At 41.5% G+C, this 20617-nt stretch overlaps 1 protein-coding gene across 1 annotated transcript; it reads right to left on the minus strand.

Moving 5' to 3' along the window:
* Positions 1-144: 144 nt before the first annotated feature.
* LOC139381520 (glutathione S-transferase omega-1-like) lies at positions 145-8271 on the minus strand. Its single transcript, XM_071125137.1, has 7 exons — positions 8121-8271; positions 7970-8021; positions 7143-7251; positions 6800-7022; positions 5057-5158; positions 1149-1255; positions 145-696 (listed from the first exon to the last, which is right to left on the minus strand). Exons 2-7 carry the CDS (start codon positions 7995-7997, stop codon positions 546-548), a joined length of 720 nt encoding a protein of 239 aa, XP_070981238.1. The 5' UTR covers positions 7998-8021; positions 8121-8271; the 3' UTR covers positions 145-545.
* Between the last annotated feature and the right edge of the window lie 12346 nt (positions 8272-20617).

A 20617-nucleotide genomic window follows, 5' to 3' on the forward strand; every position in this document is an offset into this window, starting at 1 on the left:
GTACTCCACCCTCTATTCACAGACCTGTCCAAGTACAGTATAGGTTCATGTCAGGACTAGTGGTGAAAAGAAAATAATGGAGATGACTATCAAAAAAACAATTTAACTTCCAGATTTCAGGACGCCAATATAAAAATATCAGACTCTAGTTGTGCAGTCTTTATTACATAAAGATATTCATATAGTTTACATGTAAAAAAAAAAAAACGCTGTGTGTGGACAATGCATAATCGAAATCAACCATAAGACATTATTCAAATAGTTCCATCAACATTTGTTATGATCTACCACTTGTTCTAAACTACATAATCATTCTACATTGTATTGTGTCCATTCAAAACACTGGTAATCAGACAATACATGTTCCATATGAAAAATAAACAGAAAATATATTTTATTTTGTAGACAGAAATAACCTTTCAGAAAGGTTTTCTATGAGATGCACAACTGTATTGACATGTACATCTAATTCCCTGAGCAGGAATAAAAATTAGAGTAATTTAAGAATCCGGAAACTGGACGGCCAAGGGTTAAGTGCCACATATCTACAGGCCATAGTCATAATTGGGTTTCCCGTCTGCGTAGGTCTTGTAAAATGCCTTGTAGGTCTCAGTGGGGAACATGGTGGCTTTGACAGTTTGATCCTCGGACATATGCTCTGTCCACTTCTTCAGCTCAGGGGTACCATCCAGACAGCTGGAAATTAGAGGAGGAGACATTTATTTGCATTTTGGAAATGAGGCTAATGAGTCCGTGTCACTCAAAGTGCACTTTGGTTGTGAACCAAACTAAATCTCATAAGCAAGAGGAGGACTAATCGATCTCATAAACCCTATTAGAGAGATGCAATAATGCAGGAGGACTTTGTTGACAGCTATTCTTACACTAGGGCCAGTAGTCAGTCACAAAGCATCTCAGAGTAAGAGTGCTAATCTTGGATCAATTTTGGATTTTTTAAATCATAATGAATAAAATCATGTGGACAGGGAGGACATGATCCTAGATTAGCACTCCTTCTCTGAGACGCTTTGGGAATACGTGCCTAGGTCTCAAGAGTGTTCCACAACTCCCACATAGCTATGGATTTCAAGGGTTGATATGCCTTAAATTGAAAGAAAAAAAATATATAATTTAGAATGGATACATACTGCTTCAACTCAAAGATCTCCAGCCTCTCAAACCACGGCCACATCATGTAATCGATCATTGTGATTGCATTTCCACCAAAGAACTTGGACTTCTTATTGACAAGATCCTGAAAACAAAAGTTCAGTATTTTAGAGATACATGAATAATGCCATCTTATTGTAAACTATTAAGATAATAAATTGACAAATTGAATAAATTGATAATAAACTTTCAAAACATTTCAATCTGGATGTAATCAAGGTAAATCCCTAAAACAGTAGTAATATATTGTTAATGTTATATCTAGCAGGGTTTCTGCTAGCCGGTAATAGCCGGCTTTTGGCAGTACATTTTTTTTTTTAAAAAAGCCTATAAATAAAATTACCACCAGATAACCGGGAGAAGAAAATGCATTGATGGAAATGCATTTTCCCAGTCATGGTTTAATTTGCATAATTTAGTAGAATTAAATTGTTGTGTGTGTGTGTGTCTATACTCTTTATGTATCTTATTTATCACACGCACAGCATACTGTATAGATGCTGAGTGGAAAATCTGTCAGAGAGCTTTTATATTGGCCAAAGACGGCAGGCCTAGTGGTTAGAGCGTTGGACTAGTAACCGGAAGGTTGCAAGTTCAAACCCCCGAGCTGACAAGGTACAAATCTGTCGTTCTGCCCCTGAACAGGCAGTTAACCCACTGTTCCTAGGTCGTCATTGAAAATAAGAATTTGTTCTTAACTGACTTGCCTAGTTAAATATATATATATATATATCAAAAAATAAAAATAAGACCAATCAATCATTGCGCAACAATTCTAAACGCAATCATATTTTACAAATATTTTTGGCCATGATTAAAAATAGCTGCTTTTTATTTCTCAACTGGTAATTGAAGCGTGCTTCCAATTCGCCATTCAAATGCTGAGGCAACAGTAGGCAGGCTTAAGTGCATCACACACACACCACTTCGCAATGAGCTGGAGGCAGTGGGCATTTTGAAAACATGTAGCTACATCATTGTTTACTATATAAATCAAATTAACAAGAAAATTACACAACAATAACGAGGCTAAATACAGGGGGTACTGGTACTGAGTCAATGTGCAGGGGTACAGGTTAGTGGAGGTAATTTGTAAAGTGACTGCATAGTATAATAAACAGCGAGTAGCAGCAGTGTAAGGGGGGAGGGGGGGGGGGGGGGGGGGGTGAATGTAAATAGTCTGGGTAGCCATTTCATTAATTGTTCAGCATTTTTATGGCTTGGGGATAGAAGCTGTTAAGGAGCCTTTGGGTCCTAGACTTGGCGCTCCGGTACCGCTTGCCGTACCATAGCAGACAGAACAGTCTATGACTTGGGTGACTGGAGTCTGACACATTTTTGGGCCTTGTCCTGACACCACCTAGTATATAGGTACTGGATGTCAGGAAGCTTGGACCAAGTGATGTACTGGGCTGTACACATTACCCTCTGTAGCGCCTTAGGGTTAGATGCCGAGCAGTTGCCATACCAGGCGGTGGTGCACCCAATCATGATGCTCTCAATAGTTCAACTGTATAACTTTGAGGTTCTGAGGACCCATGCCAAATCTTTGGTGTTGTCATGCCCTCTACACAACAGTCTTGGTGTGTTTGGACCATTATAGTTTGTTGGTGATGTGGACACCACGGACTTACTCTCGACCCGCTCCCCTACAGCCCATCAATGTTAATGGGGGCCTGTTCAGTCCTCCTTTTCCTATAGTCCACAAACAGTTTGCTGAAGACAAGCAGACTAAGGACATGGATTACTGGAACCATGTCCTGTGGTCTAATGAGACCAAGAAACTTATTTGGTTCAGATGGTGTCAAGCGTGTGTGGCGGAAAACAGGTGAGAATACAAAGAAAAGTGTGTCTTGCCTACAGTCAAGCATGGTGGTGGGAGTGTCATGGTCTGGGGCTGCATGAGTGCTGCCGGCACTGGGGAGCTACAGTTCATTGAGGGAACCATGAATGTCAACATGTACTGTGACATACTGAAGCAGAGCATGATCCCCTCCCTTCAGAGACTGGGCCGCAGGACAGTATTCCAACAGTATTCCAACGACCCCAAACACACCTACAAGACGACCACTGCCTTTAAAGAAGCTGAGGGTAAATGTGATTGACTGGCCAAGCATGTCTCCAGACCTAAACCCTATTGAGCATCTGTGGGGCATCCTCAAATGGAAGGATGGGGTAGTGCTAGGTCTCTAACATCCACCAGCTCCGTGATGTTGTCATGGAGGAGTGGAAGAGGACTCCAGTGGCAATCTGTGAAGCTCTGGTGAACTCCATGCCCAAGAGGGTTAAGGCAGTGTTGGAAAATGATGGTGGCCACACAATTTGGACATTTTTGTACTCACTTTTGTTGCCATCGGTTTAGACATTAATGGCTGTGTGTTGAGTTATTTTGAAGGGACAGCAAATTTACACTGTTATACAAGCTGTACACTCACTACTTTACATTGTAGCAAAGTGTCATTTCTTTAGTGTTGTCACAAAGATGTACTAAAATATTTACAAAAATGTGAGGGGTGTACTCACTTTTGTGATATACTGTATTATTTTTTTTCATCTAGCCTAGGCCTACTGGTTGTGTGAATTTGTGATCTGTTCCAGAGTCAGTTTGGGCCATTTCTTTCTTGACAAGCTGACCAACAGAATAGGTAAAATGTTCTACTGTCAGGGATAGTAGATTGACCTAGGCGGTGTGTCCATAAGGCTAGGGGAAGCTAAGATTTCCCTAAGTAAATTGAATTAAGATTGCCAAAATTATATAACCTAATTAGCATACTCCAAACTATACAGAAATAAATACAAATCATTCAAAATAGGCTACTAAAGTGTGATTTGGCCACAAAGGATCATTAGCTTCCCTTAGCTTAGTTGTGGATTGTTTTAAAATCGTATTGACTACAGTCGGACAGAAAGGCAGGTCGCAAATTAGACAGTGTGCACACAGTGAATACCAAATAATTGTTGAGTAGCGACTGTCAGTGAAAAATAGGAGGCCCAAATAGGCATATCGCAACATTTCAAAATTCAATCGCGGGAAAACACAGTTAGGAAAGCAAATGGCTATTGCTGTAAAGAGAAGACAATGAAAAAAAACGTCATAAATTCTCAACCCAATTGAGCGAACAACAGTAGACCTATAGCAGTGGTGTCAAACTCATTCCATGGAGGGCTTAGTGTCTGATGGTTTTGGGTCTTTCCTTTCAATTAAGACCTAGACAACCAGGTGAGGGGAGTTCCTTACGAATTCTTGACCTTAATTCCTCAATCAAGTAAAGGGAGGAGAGAAAACCCGCAGACACTCGGCCGTTGGTGGAATGCGTTTGACACATGGCCTATCTTATTGGCACCAGCGGAGAGCGTCAGCCATATCCCCAGTGAGTGTGCACATTCACTCTATCATTGTTGGGTCAGTGCCACTTAAGAAAAGTTTGTTTTTCCAGTTTGTCAGTGTCAGCAGAGTAAGCTACCCTGCAATTTGTTGTAATAAAAAATATTCTGCTAATGTCTCCAGTCATATGAAGTGTAGTAGTGCAGCACATTCCTGTGCAATGAAAACGTATCTGATATAGCCTATAGCCCAGGCCTCTACTCATCACATTAGGCTATTTTACATAAGTCTGCAACTACAATGATGAATGGAATTTTTACAGTGAAAATTTGCTTCCCCAAACATGGAACTCACACGCTGCCTATGTATAGGTTAGTTATTTGGGGTTCATTACTCATCTTGAGGACAAGGAGGAAAAGTAAATGTGGACAGTTATTCTGTCTTCAAAGAGTGCGGTAAGGACACACATCACGTTTCAAATGTCCAGTAAATTAAAATGCTGCCGATCAAATGGCCAGTGTCACATTATCATAACGGAAACCCTGGTCTGTAGTGCCTTACTTCATTCAATTTCACAAATTTCTCTTTCAGCTCCCCTTCCAGCACTGAAATGTCTTCTCCATTTTTTTTCCCCATTGGTATCTTGTAGAAATATGGTGTTACCTGTAAAATATATATTTAGAATAAAGGTAAATGTAATTGCAATCCAAACTGTAGTGTTGGTAAAGTATCTGGGTCTATATATATATATAAGTTCAAAAGCACAAAAAAATAAGCTATTATTATGTAGTGAAGTGACGGAGACATACAGTGCATTCGTAAAGTATTCAGGCCCTCGACTTTTTCCACATTTTGTTACGTTACAGCGTTATTCTAAAATGTATCAACATAAATCCACAATCTACACACACACACACACACACAATACCCAATAATAACAAAGCGAAAACAGGTTTTAAGAAAATTGTTTCTACAACTTGGAGTCCACCTGTGGTAAATTCAATTGATTGGACATGATTTGGAAAGGCACACCTGTCTGTATAAGGTCCCACATTCAACAGCGCATGTCAGAGCAAAAACCAAGCCATGAGGTCAGAGGAATTTTACGTAGAGCTCCGAGACAGGATTATGTCGAGGCACAGATCTGGGGAAGAGTACCAAAACATTTCTGCAGCATTGAAGGTCACCAAGAACACAGTGGCCTTCATCATTCTTAAATAGAAGAAGTTTGGAACCACCAAGACTCTTCCAAGAGCTGGCCACACTGTGCAATTGGAGAAGAGCCTTGGTTAGGAAGGTGACCAAGAACCCGATGGTCACTCTGACAGCGCTCCAGAGTTCCTCTGCAGAGATGGGAGAACATTCCAGAAGGACAACAATCTCTGCAGCACTCCACCAATCAGACGATTAGAGTGGCCAGACGGAAGCCACTCTACAGTAAAACGTACGACAGCCTTTTAAAAATTTGCCAAAATGCACCTAAAGGACTCAGACCATGAGAGACAAGATTCTCTGGTTTGATGAAATCAAGATTAAACTCATTGGCCTGAATGCCAAGAGACACGTGTGGAGGAAACCTGGCACCATCCCTTCGGTGAAGCATGGTGGCAGCATCATGCTGCAGGGATTTATTTTCAGCGGCAGGGACTGGGAGACTAGTCAGGATCGAGGGAAAGATGAACAGAGCAAAGTACAGAGATCCTTGATGAAAACCTGCTCCAGAGCGCTCAGGACCTCAGACTGGGGCAAACGTTCACCTTCCAACAGGACAACGGCCCTAAGCACACAGCCAAGACATTGTTAGAAGTGGCTTCGGGACAAGCCTCTGAACGTCATTGAGCGGCCCAGCAAGAGCCCGGACTTGAACCCGATCGATCATCTCTGGAGAGATCTAAAAATAGCTGTGCAGTGACGCTCCCCATCCAACCTGACAGAGCTTGAGAGGATCTGCAAAGAATGGGAGAAACACCCCAAATACAGGTGTGCCAAGCTTGTAGCATCATACCCAAGAAGACTCAAGGCAGTAATCACTGCCAAAGGTTCTTCAACAAAGTACTGAGTAAAGGGTCTGAATATTTATATAAATGTGATATCAGTTTAATACATTTGCAACATTTTCCAAAAACCTGTTTTTGCTTTATCATTATGGGGTATTGTGTGTAGATTGATGAGGGGGGAAAAAAAAATGTGCTGAAATTTTACAATAAGGCTGTAATGTAACAAAATGTGGAAAAGGTCAAGGGAATACTTTCATGGTTTCCTTTACAGAGTGTAAAATATTATTGTATTGAGAGCTGAGCATACCTTGGAGAAATTCTCCAGCATCATTTTCTGTTGGGCCTTCTGAAAAGGATCAGCTGGGAGCAGCTTTTTGTCTGTGTAAACCTCATCCAGGTAGTCACAGGTGATTGGTGACTCGTAGATCACCTGACCACTCGAAGTCTCCAATGTTGGAACCAGGCCAAGAGGGTTCTTCTTAAGGAACCACTCAGGTTTGTCTTTCAAATTAATGTTGACAGTGTCATGCCTAAGGCAAAATTAAAAGTTACTTGATTATTATTAATATAATCTTAGTGAAATTTATGGAGGCTATTGTGTAAAATGACAGTAACTCCTTAAAATTGTGTTGGTACTGGTAGCAACTTACTTGATCCCCTTGGCATGAAGCACTAGTCTGGTTCTGTGGGCAAAGGGGCAGAACCTCATACTGTAGAGCCTGATTTGACCTTTGGCAACCAGGCCAGGAGCAGAGCTTCCTGTTTAATAAAAGGAAATAATGTCCACTCATTAAACCTAATAAATATCTAAGATTTGGTTTATTGCAGATCCCTTACTATTCAGCATAAAGGCCTAGCCATGGGATGTGTGTTCTACTTTTTCCCACTTGATCCTGGCTGTCATCATCAGATATGGTAATGTATTTACATGATCGTGTGAATAGAATGTTTAAAGCCCTTGCAGTGATACTGTGAACCAAGAGCCCTATAATCCAGTGAGAGTAATTTTGTAGAACTAAGAGTACTTGGCAACAGGAAGCACATCGCGATCATGGTGACTTTGCAAAATGCCAGGCCAAATCAGGTCATACGTCAAGATATCTTGTAAAGTAAACAGCCCCTCCTTAACCAGAAGTAGACGGCCTATTACAATTGTTCCCATAGAAAAACGTTCAGTTGTCATGACTGTGCAAAATATCATTTGAACCAAGCTTCCATTCCCCCTGAAATATTAAATCGTCAACTCTGTCCCCTTGAGATGTGACAAAGTTGAACATGTGCTCTTTATGACAGAATATACTATTTTAATAAATAGTATTTTTTGACAAAATTACACTAACCATAAGGCATTCTATTCGTAGAATGACCAATATAATGAGTCAACGACAAGGGTAGAAAATACAGCTAACGTTAGCTCCAACGAATAGCCTAGCCATGACCAACACATGCCAAATATATTTGAGAAAGTCTTTCTTACCTTTCGCAAAACATTTTTCAGAGGCCATGGTAGATGAGCAATTATTCAGTCTCTAAATGAAACAAAGGGACACATTCATGCACACTTCTTGTATACAAACATAAAATGCAAAGATTCTTTGTTCACATGTTTTGTACAATTTAATACTTACCAAGGTATTTTCTTCAGTAACGTTCTATTCTGGTATTATTTTGTTAGGTTTCCGAGGTCTGTGTTGATTTGACAAGTCGAGTAACTTACTTCCCTGTGCGTGTTGAATTTAGAACTCGTTTCTTCTTCTTCTTCTTCTTCTTCTTCTGCTTCTTATTCTGTGTATTTTAAGGTGTATTACCGCCACCAACTGGACTGGAGTGTGAACCAGAGACAGGGAAGGTCTGAATCCTACCCAATATTCTCATCTCCCAAAGGAAACAAATACATAAATACTGTACATCCCCTGAAGATTTCCACAGCAGTTCACTTAATATTAGCTCTTCAACCCCATTACTCAATTCTAATAACAATTTCTCCCTTTCCCTCCCATATTGCTTGCACTGAAAAAGTATGTGTTCCACTGTCTCCCTCTCCCCCTGGCAATGATCACACCTCCCAGTCAGATGTTTTTCCACCAATTTCAATTTGCTATTGCGACGTGTGTCCCAGTCTCAGCCTTGTGACTTCCCTGCCACCACCTTTTCCTGGATCTTATACAGGGGTCTTCAATTTCCCTCCCTTTTCCTCAACTCTTGCCATTTGTTTTTAACCACTTTAAAAAAAAAAACTTTTAATCAACCCCTTGGCTTCTGCTTTACTGATGGACAATTCCATCGCATTAGGATGTTTAAGAGCCTGTTTGGCGATAACATCCACCTCCTCATTCCCCTCTACTTGTTAGGATGAGCAGCACCTGGGAACCCAAGAGCAGACTCAGACCAGGAAACAGGGATGAATGAACCAAGATATTTATTTTAACACAGGGAGAGCTGAAGTGCAGATCCAGGGAAGCAACACATTAGGTTTATGTTATAACCGCTCATAACACTATTAACCTGAGTATGTTGTAACTGTCATGTACAATGTTCAAATGCAGTGCAACTCGTGTTGGCTGGGAGGGGTGAGGACACTCTCCCTTACATCAGGCAGCCAGACCATGATCACCACTGTCCTGAAAGATGGCTCTCTGTTCTGTACAAGACTCAGGTAAAGCAACGGGGTCAAGTCTGAATGCAATGCAGTGTTGAACACCAGAGAGCACTATAGTTCATGTAGATGTGAAATTTGACACCAGCTTGACTTATTAACATTGTGAGATTGTTAAATAATTATAAAACATTTCACAATTTCTACTATTACAAGGAAAACCTTTCTCTTGTTATAATGCATTGGACTACTTTTATTTGTACATTTTCTTCTATGTATTTCTCTGTGTCTCCATGAAGGCTGAAAATGACCGTTGCTGGCAAATCCCAGGAGAGTGTGACGACATCAGAGAAGCCAATTCTCAGTATGACATATTGACATATCGTGTGAACTAAGTTTAATCCAATTCAAAGACTGGTTGTGAGAGTTTGTACTCCAGTACTGGTGTGGGAAACATTGGTGATGCCCTTGACATTTAACAAATACTTCAATAACTGAATCACAAAACAGCTGTGTTGCTGTTGGCACATTTTTACTTGGTGATTGCGACATCTCGATGGACTTTATCCGTTATAGTGTGAAAAGATCACGCCCAGAATTGTAGCAAGGCAGAAAACATTTTTGAAGAAATGTTGGGTGCTGTGTCACACAACATTATTTGAATATAACACAGAACTGATATCAACGGGGTGGCATTTATTGTGTTGTGGGTTTATAATACTTTCTTGTTCACAATTAGTAACATAACATGGAATCACCACAGTTGGGTAATGTTCAGCCACTGTGCCATTACATGCTTTGTTGTTTTTTAAATTATTTGTGTGCACTTCAGGTGCAAGGTGATGTGTTTTCTGCATTCCATTCAAGTCCCATCATGATGAGTAGTAAATTATTTAGTTGGGTGTAATTTGATATCTGATGTAATGTGAAATATATGATAACCATCATACAGTTCAGATGAGTCATTGTTGACAGATATACTGGCAAAACAATGTACTGTTTTTTAGGTAGTCCTGATAAATGTATCCACTAATATGCTTACAGTATACGGATACTAAACATAATGAATCCCACACCAGTAGGTCACCATGGTAAAACACACACAAACACACACAGGGTGGGATTATATTCTTTGACTGACTCCCTTTTAGGTCTGAAATGAGATTGAGCTGGAGAACCTAGCCAAGTGCTACCTGCATGGCATCCTCAACAGAATTCTGGGATTCCATGAAGGTCAAAGGGCAAGCTATAACTTGAGAGTCACAACCAAAAGGAAATAATTTTTAAAGGTGCAGCAACAGATATTTTTTGAGACCGTGTGTTTTGTTGGCTTTACCTCAGGCTTTCCACTCTGAACATGAGGTGAAAAACTACACCATAGGGCCTCCCGGGTGGCGCAGTGGTTAAGGCCTGTGCCACCAGAGAGATTCGCGCCCAGGCTCTGTCGTAACCGGCCGCGACCGGGTGGTCCGTGGGGCGACGCACAATTGGCCTAGCGTCGTCCGAGTTAGGGAGGGGTTGGCCGGTAGGGATATCCTTGTCTCATCGCGCACCAGCGACTCCTGTGGCGGGCGGGCGCAGTGCGCGCTAACCAAGGTTGCCAGATGGACAGTGTTTCCTCTGACACATTGGTGCAGCTGGCTTCCGGGTTGGATGCACGCTGTGTTAAGAAGCAGTGCAGTTTGGTTGGGTTGTGTATCGGAGGACGCATGACTTTCAACCTTCGTCTCTCCCGAGCCCGTACGGGAGTTGTAGTGATGAGACAAGATAGTAGCTACTAAACAATTGGATACCATGAAATTGGGGAGAAAACGGGGTAAAATTAAAAAAGAAAAAAAAGAAAAAAAAGAAAAACTACTCCATGAAGGAGCGGACTAGCAGGAGCAGGATAATCATCATAGAATGGAGAGTATGAAGAAGATTGAATGAGCTGACAGCAATATGAGTTAGAATGTGATGTGATGTCCCTTTAGTCACAGTGCAATTGCTAGAGATTTTGCACATTCTGCACTCCTTCATTGGCAATTGCTATATGTTTTGTTTTTTACATGCCACTCATCTTCTTTCGAAACACCCCAGTTCCAGCAGGAGATTTTAGAGAAGAAGAGCAGGATCATGGCCAAAGAAGAGGAAAGCCGTGAGAAATAGAGTGCTGCCCTCAGTGCCCAGCATGGAGGCTCAAACCCCTACCTCTACAATGACCTCTCACCTTCACTTACATTCTAGGATGTCATATACAAAGTGAAAACACAGATTTTGACGGGGTGCGCAAGCAGAAGAAGATCAACTGATTGAAGGATAAGAACCAACGCATCATAGAGATCATGTCAGAGCTGGACCTGAAGAGGAAGCCCAGCCAGTCTGACAACAATGGGCATGGGTGGACAGTTTGTGGAGGACTGAAACTTTTTTTTTTATTGTCCCCCTTTTTAATGGTTTGTATTTCCACCAAATCACAAGTTACTTCACATCAAATTATGATTGGTGACTCCCCGTCTCCATATTCAATTTTAAAAGTACTGCGATGGAAATGTTTATGTTTGTGCTTTTCTACCAATTTCTGTGTTCTATTCATGTGCTTTTCTAATAACCAATTTCTGTGTTCTATTCATGTGCTTTTCTAATAACCAATTTCTGTGTTCTATTCATGTGCTTTTCTAATAACCAATTTCTGTGTTCAATTTGGCAGTACGCCCAGAACTTTGTTTTGAGAAAGGGATATCTCAGGTTCAAGGTCTCAGCTTAGAGAGAAGAAGCCACGTGAGTTATTGGTCTGTCACATGCATGACCCAGTATTGGTCGGTAACATGAAGGAAACAAACGTTAATGTTGAATTAACTATGAATGATGAATGAGCTAAATCATGCAAATATAACTTGTCTGTATATAAGAGAACAAACGGGACTGCCCCGGGTAGAGCCCCTGATCAACATGTGTACATGGTTTCATTGAGGTACATTGGAACCTCACCCCAAAACAGAGAAAGGAAGAGAAGAAGAAAAAGAAGAAACAAAAACGGCTGGCTGCCTAGGTACTGTGTCACTTGCTTCCTACCTTCTCCCAAATTAATCTTTCCCATCTCCCACTTATTTAATGTTCATTCTAACAGGTAATTCTAACAGCTAATTAACCATTACTAACACAATCAAGGCCTTACTGTCACGGTCATCCTCCTCTTCATCTGAAGAGGAAAGGCGAAAAGGATCAGAGGACCAATATGCGGCGTGGTAAGTGTCCATGGTAGTGTCCATGGTAGTCCACAGGCTGGAGACTCCGGCAGCAGCGCCGGACAGACAGGACCACCTGCAGGGAGGAGACAGAGAGACAGCCTGGTGCGTGGGGCTGCCACAGGAACCACCAGGCTGGGGAGACCTTCAGGAGGCTTGGTGTTAGGAGGAGGCACCTGAAGGACCGGGCTGTGGGGGAGCACTGGAGCTCTGGTGCGCAACCTTGGCACCACTTCCCTCTCCGTTCAGTATCTCCTCCTATGTCCAGGAGTCCTGTGATACCAGCCGCTGTTGTTGCTGCTGCTGCTGCTGTCGTCGCTGTCTTTTTCCACGCCGCTTGGTCCTTGGTAGGTGGGTGATTCTGTCACGGTCGTCCTCCTCTTCATCTGAAGAGGAGAGGCGAAAAGGATCAGAGGACCAATATGCGGCGTGGTAAGTGTCCATGGTAAATAGAAAGTACTGAACACTGCATACAAAACAATAAACAAATAACGACCGTGAAGCTACAAATTAGACCTGTGCTGACACAAGCCACTAACATAGACAATCACCCACAAACAAACAGTGCAACCCAGGCTACCTAAGTATGATTCTCAATCAGAGACAACTAATGACACCTGCCTCTGATTGAGAACCATACTAGGCAGAAACATAGAAATGCCCCAAAACATAGAAAAACAAACATAGACTGCCCACCCAACTCACGCCCTGACCATACTAAATAAATACAAAACAAAGGAAATAAAGGTCAGAACGTGGCACTTACTCACTCACTGATAAATTGTGAAAACTGTGTGCTGTTTTCTCAATACAAATCCAGTGTGAATTGATGTTGATATTAATTTTCTTGTGCACCCATTGAAACTGACATTCTGGTTACTATATTTCTTCCTTAGTGACAATATCAGAGAGAGAGCTCCGGATGAAATGGTGGGTGGAGTGGTCAACATGAAATATTAATGAATTTGAAATATGGATATGAATATCAATTGAATACCCAATATTAATTAACATTCAATAAATGTACAGTTAAAATGATAAACATGTATTAGACTGGATTGTCCTGGAGGAAAAAGTCATTTGAAGTAAACATATTGTAGAGATGTATTTGAATGTGTTTTCTGTTCCAGACTCTAGAAGCTGAAATAAAGAAGCTACAGACTTCCATATCATAGACGCTATTTGGGGGTTTTATGGAAGAAGGTACTCTGGTTAGATGAGACGAAAATTGAGCTTTTTGGACAACAAGAAAAACGCTATGTCTGGTCAAACCCGAACACCTTTCATCACCCTGAGAACACCATCCCCACAGTGAAGCGTGGTGGTGGCAGCATCGTGCTGTGTGGATGTTTTTCATCGGCAGGGACTAGGAAACGGGTCAGAATTGAAGGAATGATGGATGGCGCTAAATACAGGGAAATTCTTGAGGGAAACCTGTTTCAGTCTTCAGGAGATTTGAGACTGGGACAGAGGTTCACCTTCCAGCAGGACAATAGCCCTAAGCATACTGCTAAAGCAACACTTGAGTGGTTTAAGGGGAAACATTTAAATGTCTTGGAATGGCCTAGTCTTGGAATGGCCTAGGGTTCCGCTGTACACCAGCGGAACCCATCCAACTTGAAGGAGCTGGAGCAGTTTTGCCTTGAAGAATTGGAAAAAGTCCCAGTGGCTAGATGTGCCAAGCTTATAAATAGAGACATACCCCAAGAGACTTGCAGCTGTAATTGCTGCAAAAGGTGGCACTACAAAGTATTGACTTTGTGGGGGTGAATAGTTATGCAAGCTCAAGTTTTCTGTTTTTTTTTGTCTTATTTCTTGTTTGTTTCACACACATTTTTTTTAGCATCTTCAAAGTGGTAGACATGTTGTGTAAATCAAATAATACAATCTATTTTAATTTCAGGTTGTAAGGCAATAAAATAGGAAAAATTCCAAGGGGGGTGAATTATTTCGCAAGCCACTGTATACCTACGTGGGTGATTGAAAGATGTACTGAGGTCCACACTCCAGTCCAGTTGGTAGTGGTAATGCACCTTAAAGTTGGTTGCCAACTGGCATATAAAGTCCAAAGAATAGTAAGAAGCCTGCAGGAAGAGAGATTACTAGAATTTTTTTTTTTTTACCCTTTTATCTTTGGATTAATTGAGTAGATTACATTTATTTTAAAATAACATCCCAATGTTTATATCCCAGGACAAATTAGCTAGCAACAGCAAGCTAGCTAGCAAAATTGCCATGAATGTTTAATGCTTTTCAACCTGTCCCCAAATGAATATAGTTGGTTCAGAGTTTGTTTTGATCTTTCAACCTGCATGTCCTGATCGCGTCTGGTGTGGGTGGACAAAATCAACATGCGTGCAATGGCGCATGCGGACGTACGTGTGCGAGCCATCTGGTCAGCATGTAAGAGCTTTCCACACTTGGATAGTTCAACATTTGCCCATTATTCTTTTTAAAATTCTTCAAGCTCTGTCAGATTGGCTGTTGATCTCTAGCTAGCTAGCTTTACATACTGTATTGCTAGCTAAGTGAATTCAATTATCACCAGCTAGCTAACTTCATATTAGCTAGTTATCTTTATGTATTTATTGTTGTAACTCTAAATGTGTTTGAAGCTAGCTAGCTAACAGCCATGGAAGAGGGTGAAAGGAATAGCTAGCAGTTCTAGCAGAGAAGGGACAGTAGGTTACTCTGAATTGGGCAGGGACCTTTGTGGGTGGACATTATGAAAATATTATCCAGTTCCAGTCCCTAGTGAGATACTGAGGACAGTAAGATATAGTAACATAATATTCAGTGCTGTCTAATTTGAGTATAATGCAGCCTATTTCATTGTGATGCTTTCTGTACTCAGATACAGAGTTGTGAAACCCTGTCTGCAGATGAAGAGTTCCCAATTAATGTCCTAAGAGAATAAGGGTACATCCTTGTATACCCTGGGTTATATGTGTACCTAGGTTTGCAAATTCTGTAAACAAAAATACAGTTAAAAAATATTGGGTATATAGGCTTCTATTCCAACCCAGCACTAACACACCTGACTCAATTGATCAAACCTAATTAGTTGATAATTAAGTGTGCTATTGCTTGGCTGGAATAGAAGTCTGCTCACCTAGTAGATGAAGCAAGGTTGGCCACATCTGGTAGAGTGGAGCAAGGTTGGCCACATCTGGTATGGAATTTTGACTTTTGTTCACCTTAAATTATGCTTTAGTAATAACAGCCTACTTGTCTAACCTTTAAATATGAGTTAGCTTACTTGTACAATTTTAAATTATATGAAATAGTGTTGATTCTTTGAACTTAAATGTTTAAACTTGTTTTCATTGTTAACTATTATTCTAGATTAACTAGTGTTGATTAATCACATAACCCAATCCTGCAATAAAGATGGCAATTTTTCTGTGTTGTATTCTTTAATGAACAATACATATTTGTTCAGTTGTAAGCTTGCCAACTAGTTTTATTTGATTGTCACTCTTTTGTTCTAGATAACAGCCACATGAACCCATTTTGCAGCTGATAATGGCATGCAATGCCATTGCAGCCATAGGCCTACAGCAGTGGTCCCCAACTCCAGTTCTTGAGTACCCCCCAAAGCACAATGTTTTGTTGTAGCCCTGGACAAACATACCTGATTCAACTAATTGAGGGCCTGATGATTAGTTGACAACTTGAATCATGTGTGCTTGTCCGGGGCTACAATAAAAATGTGTTCTGTTGGGGGTACTTGAGGACTGGAGTTGGGAACCACTGGCATACAGTATGATGGCATTTGCCTTATGGATATTTGCAATGCACCCCCTAACATTGTACATCTGAAGCAGATAATAACTTAACTGACACATTGTTTACATATTGTTGAGCTATATGTTCTCTATTTAAAAACGATACCAGCAGACAATGTATATGAGGCTAATCATTCTAGTAGATTTTGCACATGCATTGTGCTGACATTAAATTGTTTAAAGCAAATCCAACCCTTGTAATCTAGGTGATAAATGTATGGAAACTGGAGATGGGATCCTTCGTTGAAAACATACACACAACTACTTCTACCAAGTTCAATGCCAGATACTTTTCTTCCAGAATGTCTGAGTAGCACTTGGAAGTGCCACAGTAACCAGGTTTCTATCCAACCCTTAATGCAAGTAAAGTACATGTCGGATACAATTGGCAGAGTTGCATTGAAAAAGCCATTTCTCAGACTGGTCAATAAAAATAAAAGATTAAGATGGGCAAAAGAACACAGACACTGAACAGAGGAACTCTGCCTAGAAGCCAGCATCTCGGAGTCACCTCTTCACTGTTGACGTTGAGACTGGTGTTCTGCGGGTACTATTTAATGAAGCTGCCAGTTTGAGAACTTGTGAGGTGTCTGTTTCTCAAACTAGACACTATAAAATACTTGTCCTCTTGCTCAGTTGTGCACCGGGGCCTCCCATTCCTCTTTCTATTCTGGTTAGAGCCAGTTTGTGATGTTCTGTGAATGGAGTAGTACACAGCGTTGTACGAGATTTTCAGTTTCTTGGTAATTTCTCACATGGAATAGCCTTCACTTCTCAAAACAAGAATAGACTGACGATTTTCAGAAGAAAGTCCTTTATTTCTGGCCATTTTGAGCCTGTAATCGAACCCACAAATGCTGATTCTCCAGATACTCAATGAGTCTAAAGATGGACTGTTTTATTGCTTCTTTAATCTACAGTTTTCAGAAACTTGGGTCAAACGTTTTGGGTAGCCTTCCACAAGCTTCCCACGAAGAGTTGGGTGAATTTTGGCCCATTCCTCCTGACAGAGCTGGCGTAACTGAGTCAGGTTTGTAGGTCTCCTTGCTCACACACGCTTTTTAAGTTCTGCCAACTAATTTTCTATGGGATTGAGGTCAGGGCTTTGATGGCAACTCCAATACCTTGATTTTGTTGTCCTTAAGCCATTTTGCCACAACTTTGGAAGTATGATTAGGGACGTTGTTCATTTGGAAGACCCATTTGCGACCAAGCTTTAACTTTAACTTGAGATTATGCTTCAATATATCCACATCATTTTCTTACCTCATGATGCCATCTATTTTGTGAAGTGCACCAGTCCCTACTGCAGCAAAGCACCACCACAACATGATGCTGCCACCCCCGTGCTTCACGGTTGGGATGGTGTTCTTCGGCTTGCAAGCCTCCCGCTTTTTCCTCCAAACATAACGATGGTCACTATGGCCAAACAGTTCTATTTTTCTTTCATCAGACCAGAGGACATTTCTCCAAAAAGCACGATCTTTGTCACCATGTGCAGTTGTAAACTGTAGTCTGACTTTTTTATGGCGGTTTTGGAACAGTGGCTTCTTCCTTGCTGAGCGGCCTTTCAGTTTATGTCGTTATAGGGCTCGTTTTACTGTGGATATAGATACTTTTGTATCTGTTTCCTCCAGCATCTTCACAAGGTCCTTTGCTGTTGTTCTGGGATTGATTTGCACTTCACACACCAAAGTACGTTCATCTCTAGGAGACAGAATGCGTCTCCTTCCTGAGCGGTATGACGGCTGCGTGGTCCCATGGTGTTTGTACTATTGTTTGTACAGATGAACATGGTACCTTCAGGCATTTGGAAATTGCTCCCAAGGATGAACCAGACTTGTGGAGGTCTACAATTTATTTTCTGAGGACTTGGCTGATTTCTTTTGATTTTCCCATGATGTCAAGCAGAGGCACAGAGTTTGAAGGTATGCCTTGAAATACATCCACAGGTACACCTCCAATTGACTCAAATTAAGTCAATTAGCCTATCAGAAGCTTCTAAAGCCATGACATAATTTTCTGGAATTTTCCAAGCTGTTTAAAGGCACAGTCAACTTAGTGTACAGTATGTAAACTTCTGACCAACTGGAATTGTGATACAGTAAATTATAAGTGAAACAATCTGTCTGTAAACAATTGTTGGAAAAATTACTTGTGTCATGCACAAAGTAGATGTACTAACCGACTTGCCAAAACTATAGTTTGTTATCAAGAAATTTGTTGAGTGGTTAAAAAAAAAAAGTTTTATTCATATCAAATCAAATCAAATTTATTTATAAAGCCCTTCTTACATCAGCTGATATCTCAAAGTGCTGAACAGGAACCCAGCCTAAAACCCCAAACAGCAAGCAATGCAGGTGTAGAAGCACGGTGGCTAGGAAAAACTCCATAGAATGGCCAGAACCTAGGAAGAAACGTAGAGAGGAACCGGGCTTTGAGTGGTGGCCAGTCCTCTTCTGGCTGTGCCGGGTGGAGATTATAACAGAACACAGTGTTAAGGGATTTTTTATCAATAATGACTAATTATGTATACATTTCAATCAGGACTGACTAATCAGAATACTATTATGTTACTGTATAGATGTATGAATTAACCCTAGTACTGAATATAATGTGTGTAAATATAATCAAGAAGTAGAACAATGACTGTCTGTTCCTTGGTAGAAATGAATGAACTTATAGCCAGACTGGCTAGAATGCTTATCTACACAGGTAGACCTTGGCTTGCGTCGTAAATTATCTTAATAGGGAGAGACGAGGGAAGGCTTGAGAACTATACAGCCTTTGTAATGCTGGTTGATGAGACTGGGTAGTACGAAAACCAATGACGTCATTTTCAGTTTATAATCTGTGGTAAACTGTATCATGTTCAGTACTCTCGAGAATAAACGCTGCTGATAGATTTTGAGACTGGTCTCTGTCCATTTCATGCAAATAAGAGTCTTACAAATTCTTAGGAATTGACAGAGTGTTTAATTTTAATTGGGTATTAAAACATAGAGGAATATAATTCCTGTAACACATAGCCAAGATGTTCAAATGTTCATAGATGACCAGCAGGGTCAAATAATAATAATCACAGAGGTTGTCGAGGGTGCAACAGGTCAGCACCTCAGCAGTAAATGTCAGTTAACTTTTCATAGCCAATCATTCAGAGTATTTCTACCGCTCCTGCTGTCTCTAGAGAGTTGAAAACAGCAGGTCTGGGACAGGTAGCACGTCCGGTGAACAGGTCAGGGTTCCATAGCCTCAGGCAGAACAGTTGAAACTGGAGCAGCAGCACATCCAGGTGGACTGGGGAGAGCAAGGAGTCATCATGCCAGGTAGTCCTGAGGCATGGTCCTAGGGCTCAGGTCCTCCTCCGAGAGAAAGAAAGAATTAGAGAGAGCATACTAAAATTCACACAGGACACCAGATAAGACAGGAGAAATACTCCAGATATAACAGACTGACCCTAGGCCCCCGACACATGAACTACTGCATCATAAATACTGAAGGCCGAGACAGGATGGGTCGGGAGACACAGTGGCCCCGTCCGACGATACCCCCGGACAGGGCCGAACAGGCAGGATATAACCCCACTTTGCCAAAGTACAGCCCCCACACCACTACAGGGATACCTTCAACCACCAATTTACCATCCTATGACAAGCCGGAGTATAGCCCACAAAGATCTCCGCCACGGCACAACCCAAGCAGAACAGTTGAAACTGGAGCAGCAGCACATCCAGGTGGACTGGGGAGAGCAAGTAGTCATCAGGCCAGGTAGTCCTGAGGCATGGTCCTAGGGCTCAGGTCCTCCTCCGGGAGAAAGAAAGAATTAGAGTCAGTGACTCAACCCACTCAAGTAGGGAAGGCATGGAAGAGCACCAGTAAGCCAGTGACTCAGCCCCTGTAATAGGGTTAGAGGCAGAGAATCCCAGTAGAGAGAGGGGAATCGGCCAGGCAGAGACAGCAGAGGCAGTTTGTTGCTCCAGTGCCTTTCCGTTCACCTTCACACTCTTGGGCCAGACTACACTCAATCATAGGACCTACTGAAGAGATGAGTCTTCAATAAAGACTTAAAGGTTGAGACCTAGTCTGCTTCTCTCACATGGGTGGGCAGACCATTCCATAAAAATGGAGCTCTATAGGAGAAAGCCCTGCCTCCAGCTGTTTGCTTCAAAATTCTAGGGACAATTAGGGGTCCCGAGTCATGTGACCATAGCGTAAGTGTAAGTATGTACGGCAGGACATACATAATGACTCCAACTTAAGTGTATGTAAACTTCCCGACTGTAGGTGTATGAGTAGTTGGTTGTGCACCTATTATTATTATTACAATTTTGCATCATCATTTACATTTTTTGTATCACAAAATGTAAGGGGACTGAACACATATTACCGCGTCTTGCACGAACAAAATGCGCTAACACCATGATACCGAAGAAGAACAGAAGGTCCAACCTACTTTTCTTCCAAGGAGGGCTGAAGCTGAGCAGTGCTCTGCATTATGCGCTCGCGAATCCGCC

The sequence above is a fragment of the Oncorhynchus clarkii genome, chromosome 23 (genome assembly GCF_045791955.1).
Source record: "Oncorhynchus clarkii lewisi isolate Uvic-CL-2024 chromosome 23, UVic_Ocla_1.0, whole genome shotgun sequence".
NCBI classification, from domain to species: domain Eukaryota; kingdom Metazoa; phylum Chordata; class Actinopteri; order Salmoniformes; family Salmonidae; genus Oncorhynchus; species Oncorhynchus clarkii.

Coding starts and splice junctions, on each gene's coding strand:
- LOC139381520 (XM_071125137.1), bottom strand. CDS start 7,997: ATGGCCTCTGAAAAATGTTTTGCGAAAG. Junction 7,023..7,142: donor CTTCATGCCAAGGGGATCAA/GTAAGTTGCTAC, acceptor ATTTTGCCTTAG/GCATGACACTGTCAACATTA. Junction 5,159..6,799: donor TGCTGGAGAATTTCTCCAAG/GTATGCTCAGCT, acceptor TATATTTTACAG/GTAACACCATATTTCTACAA.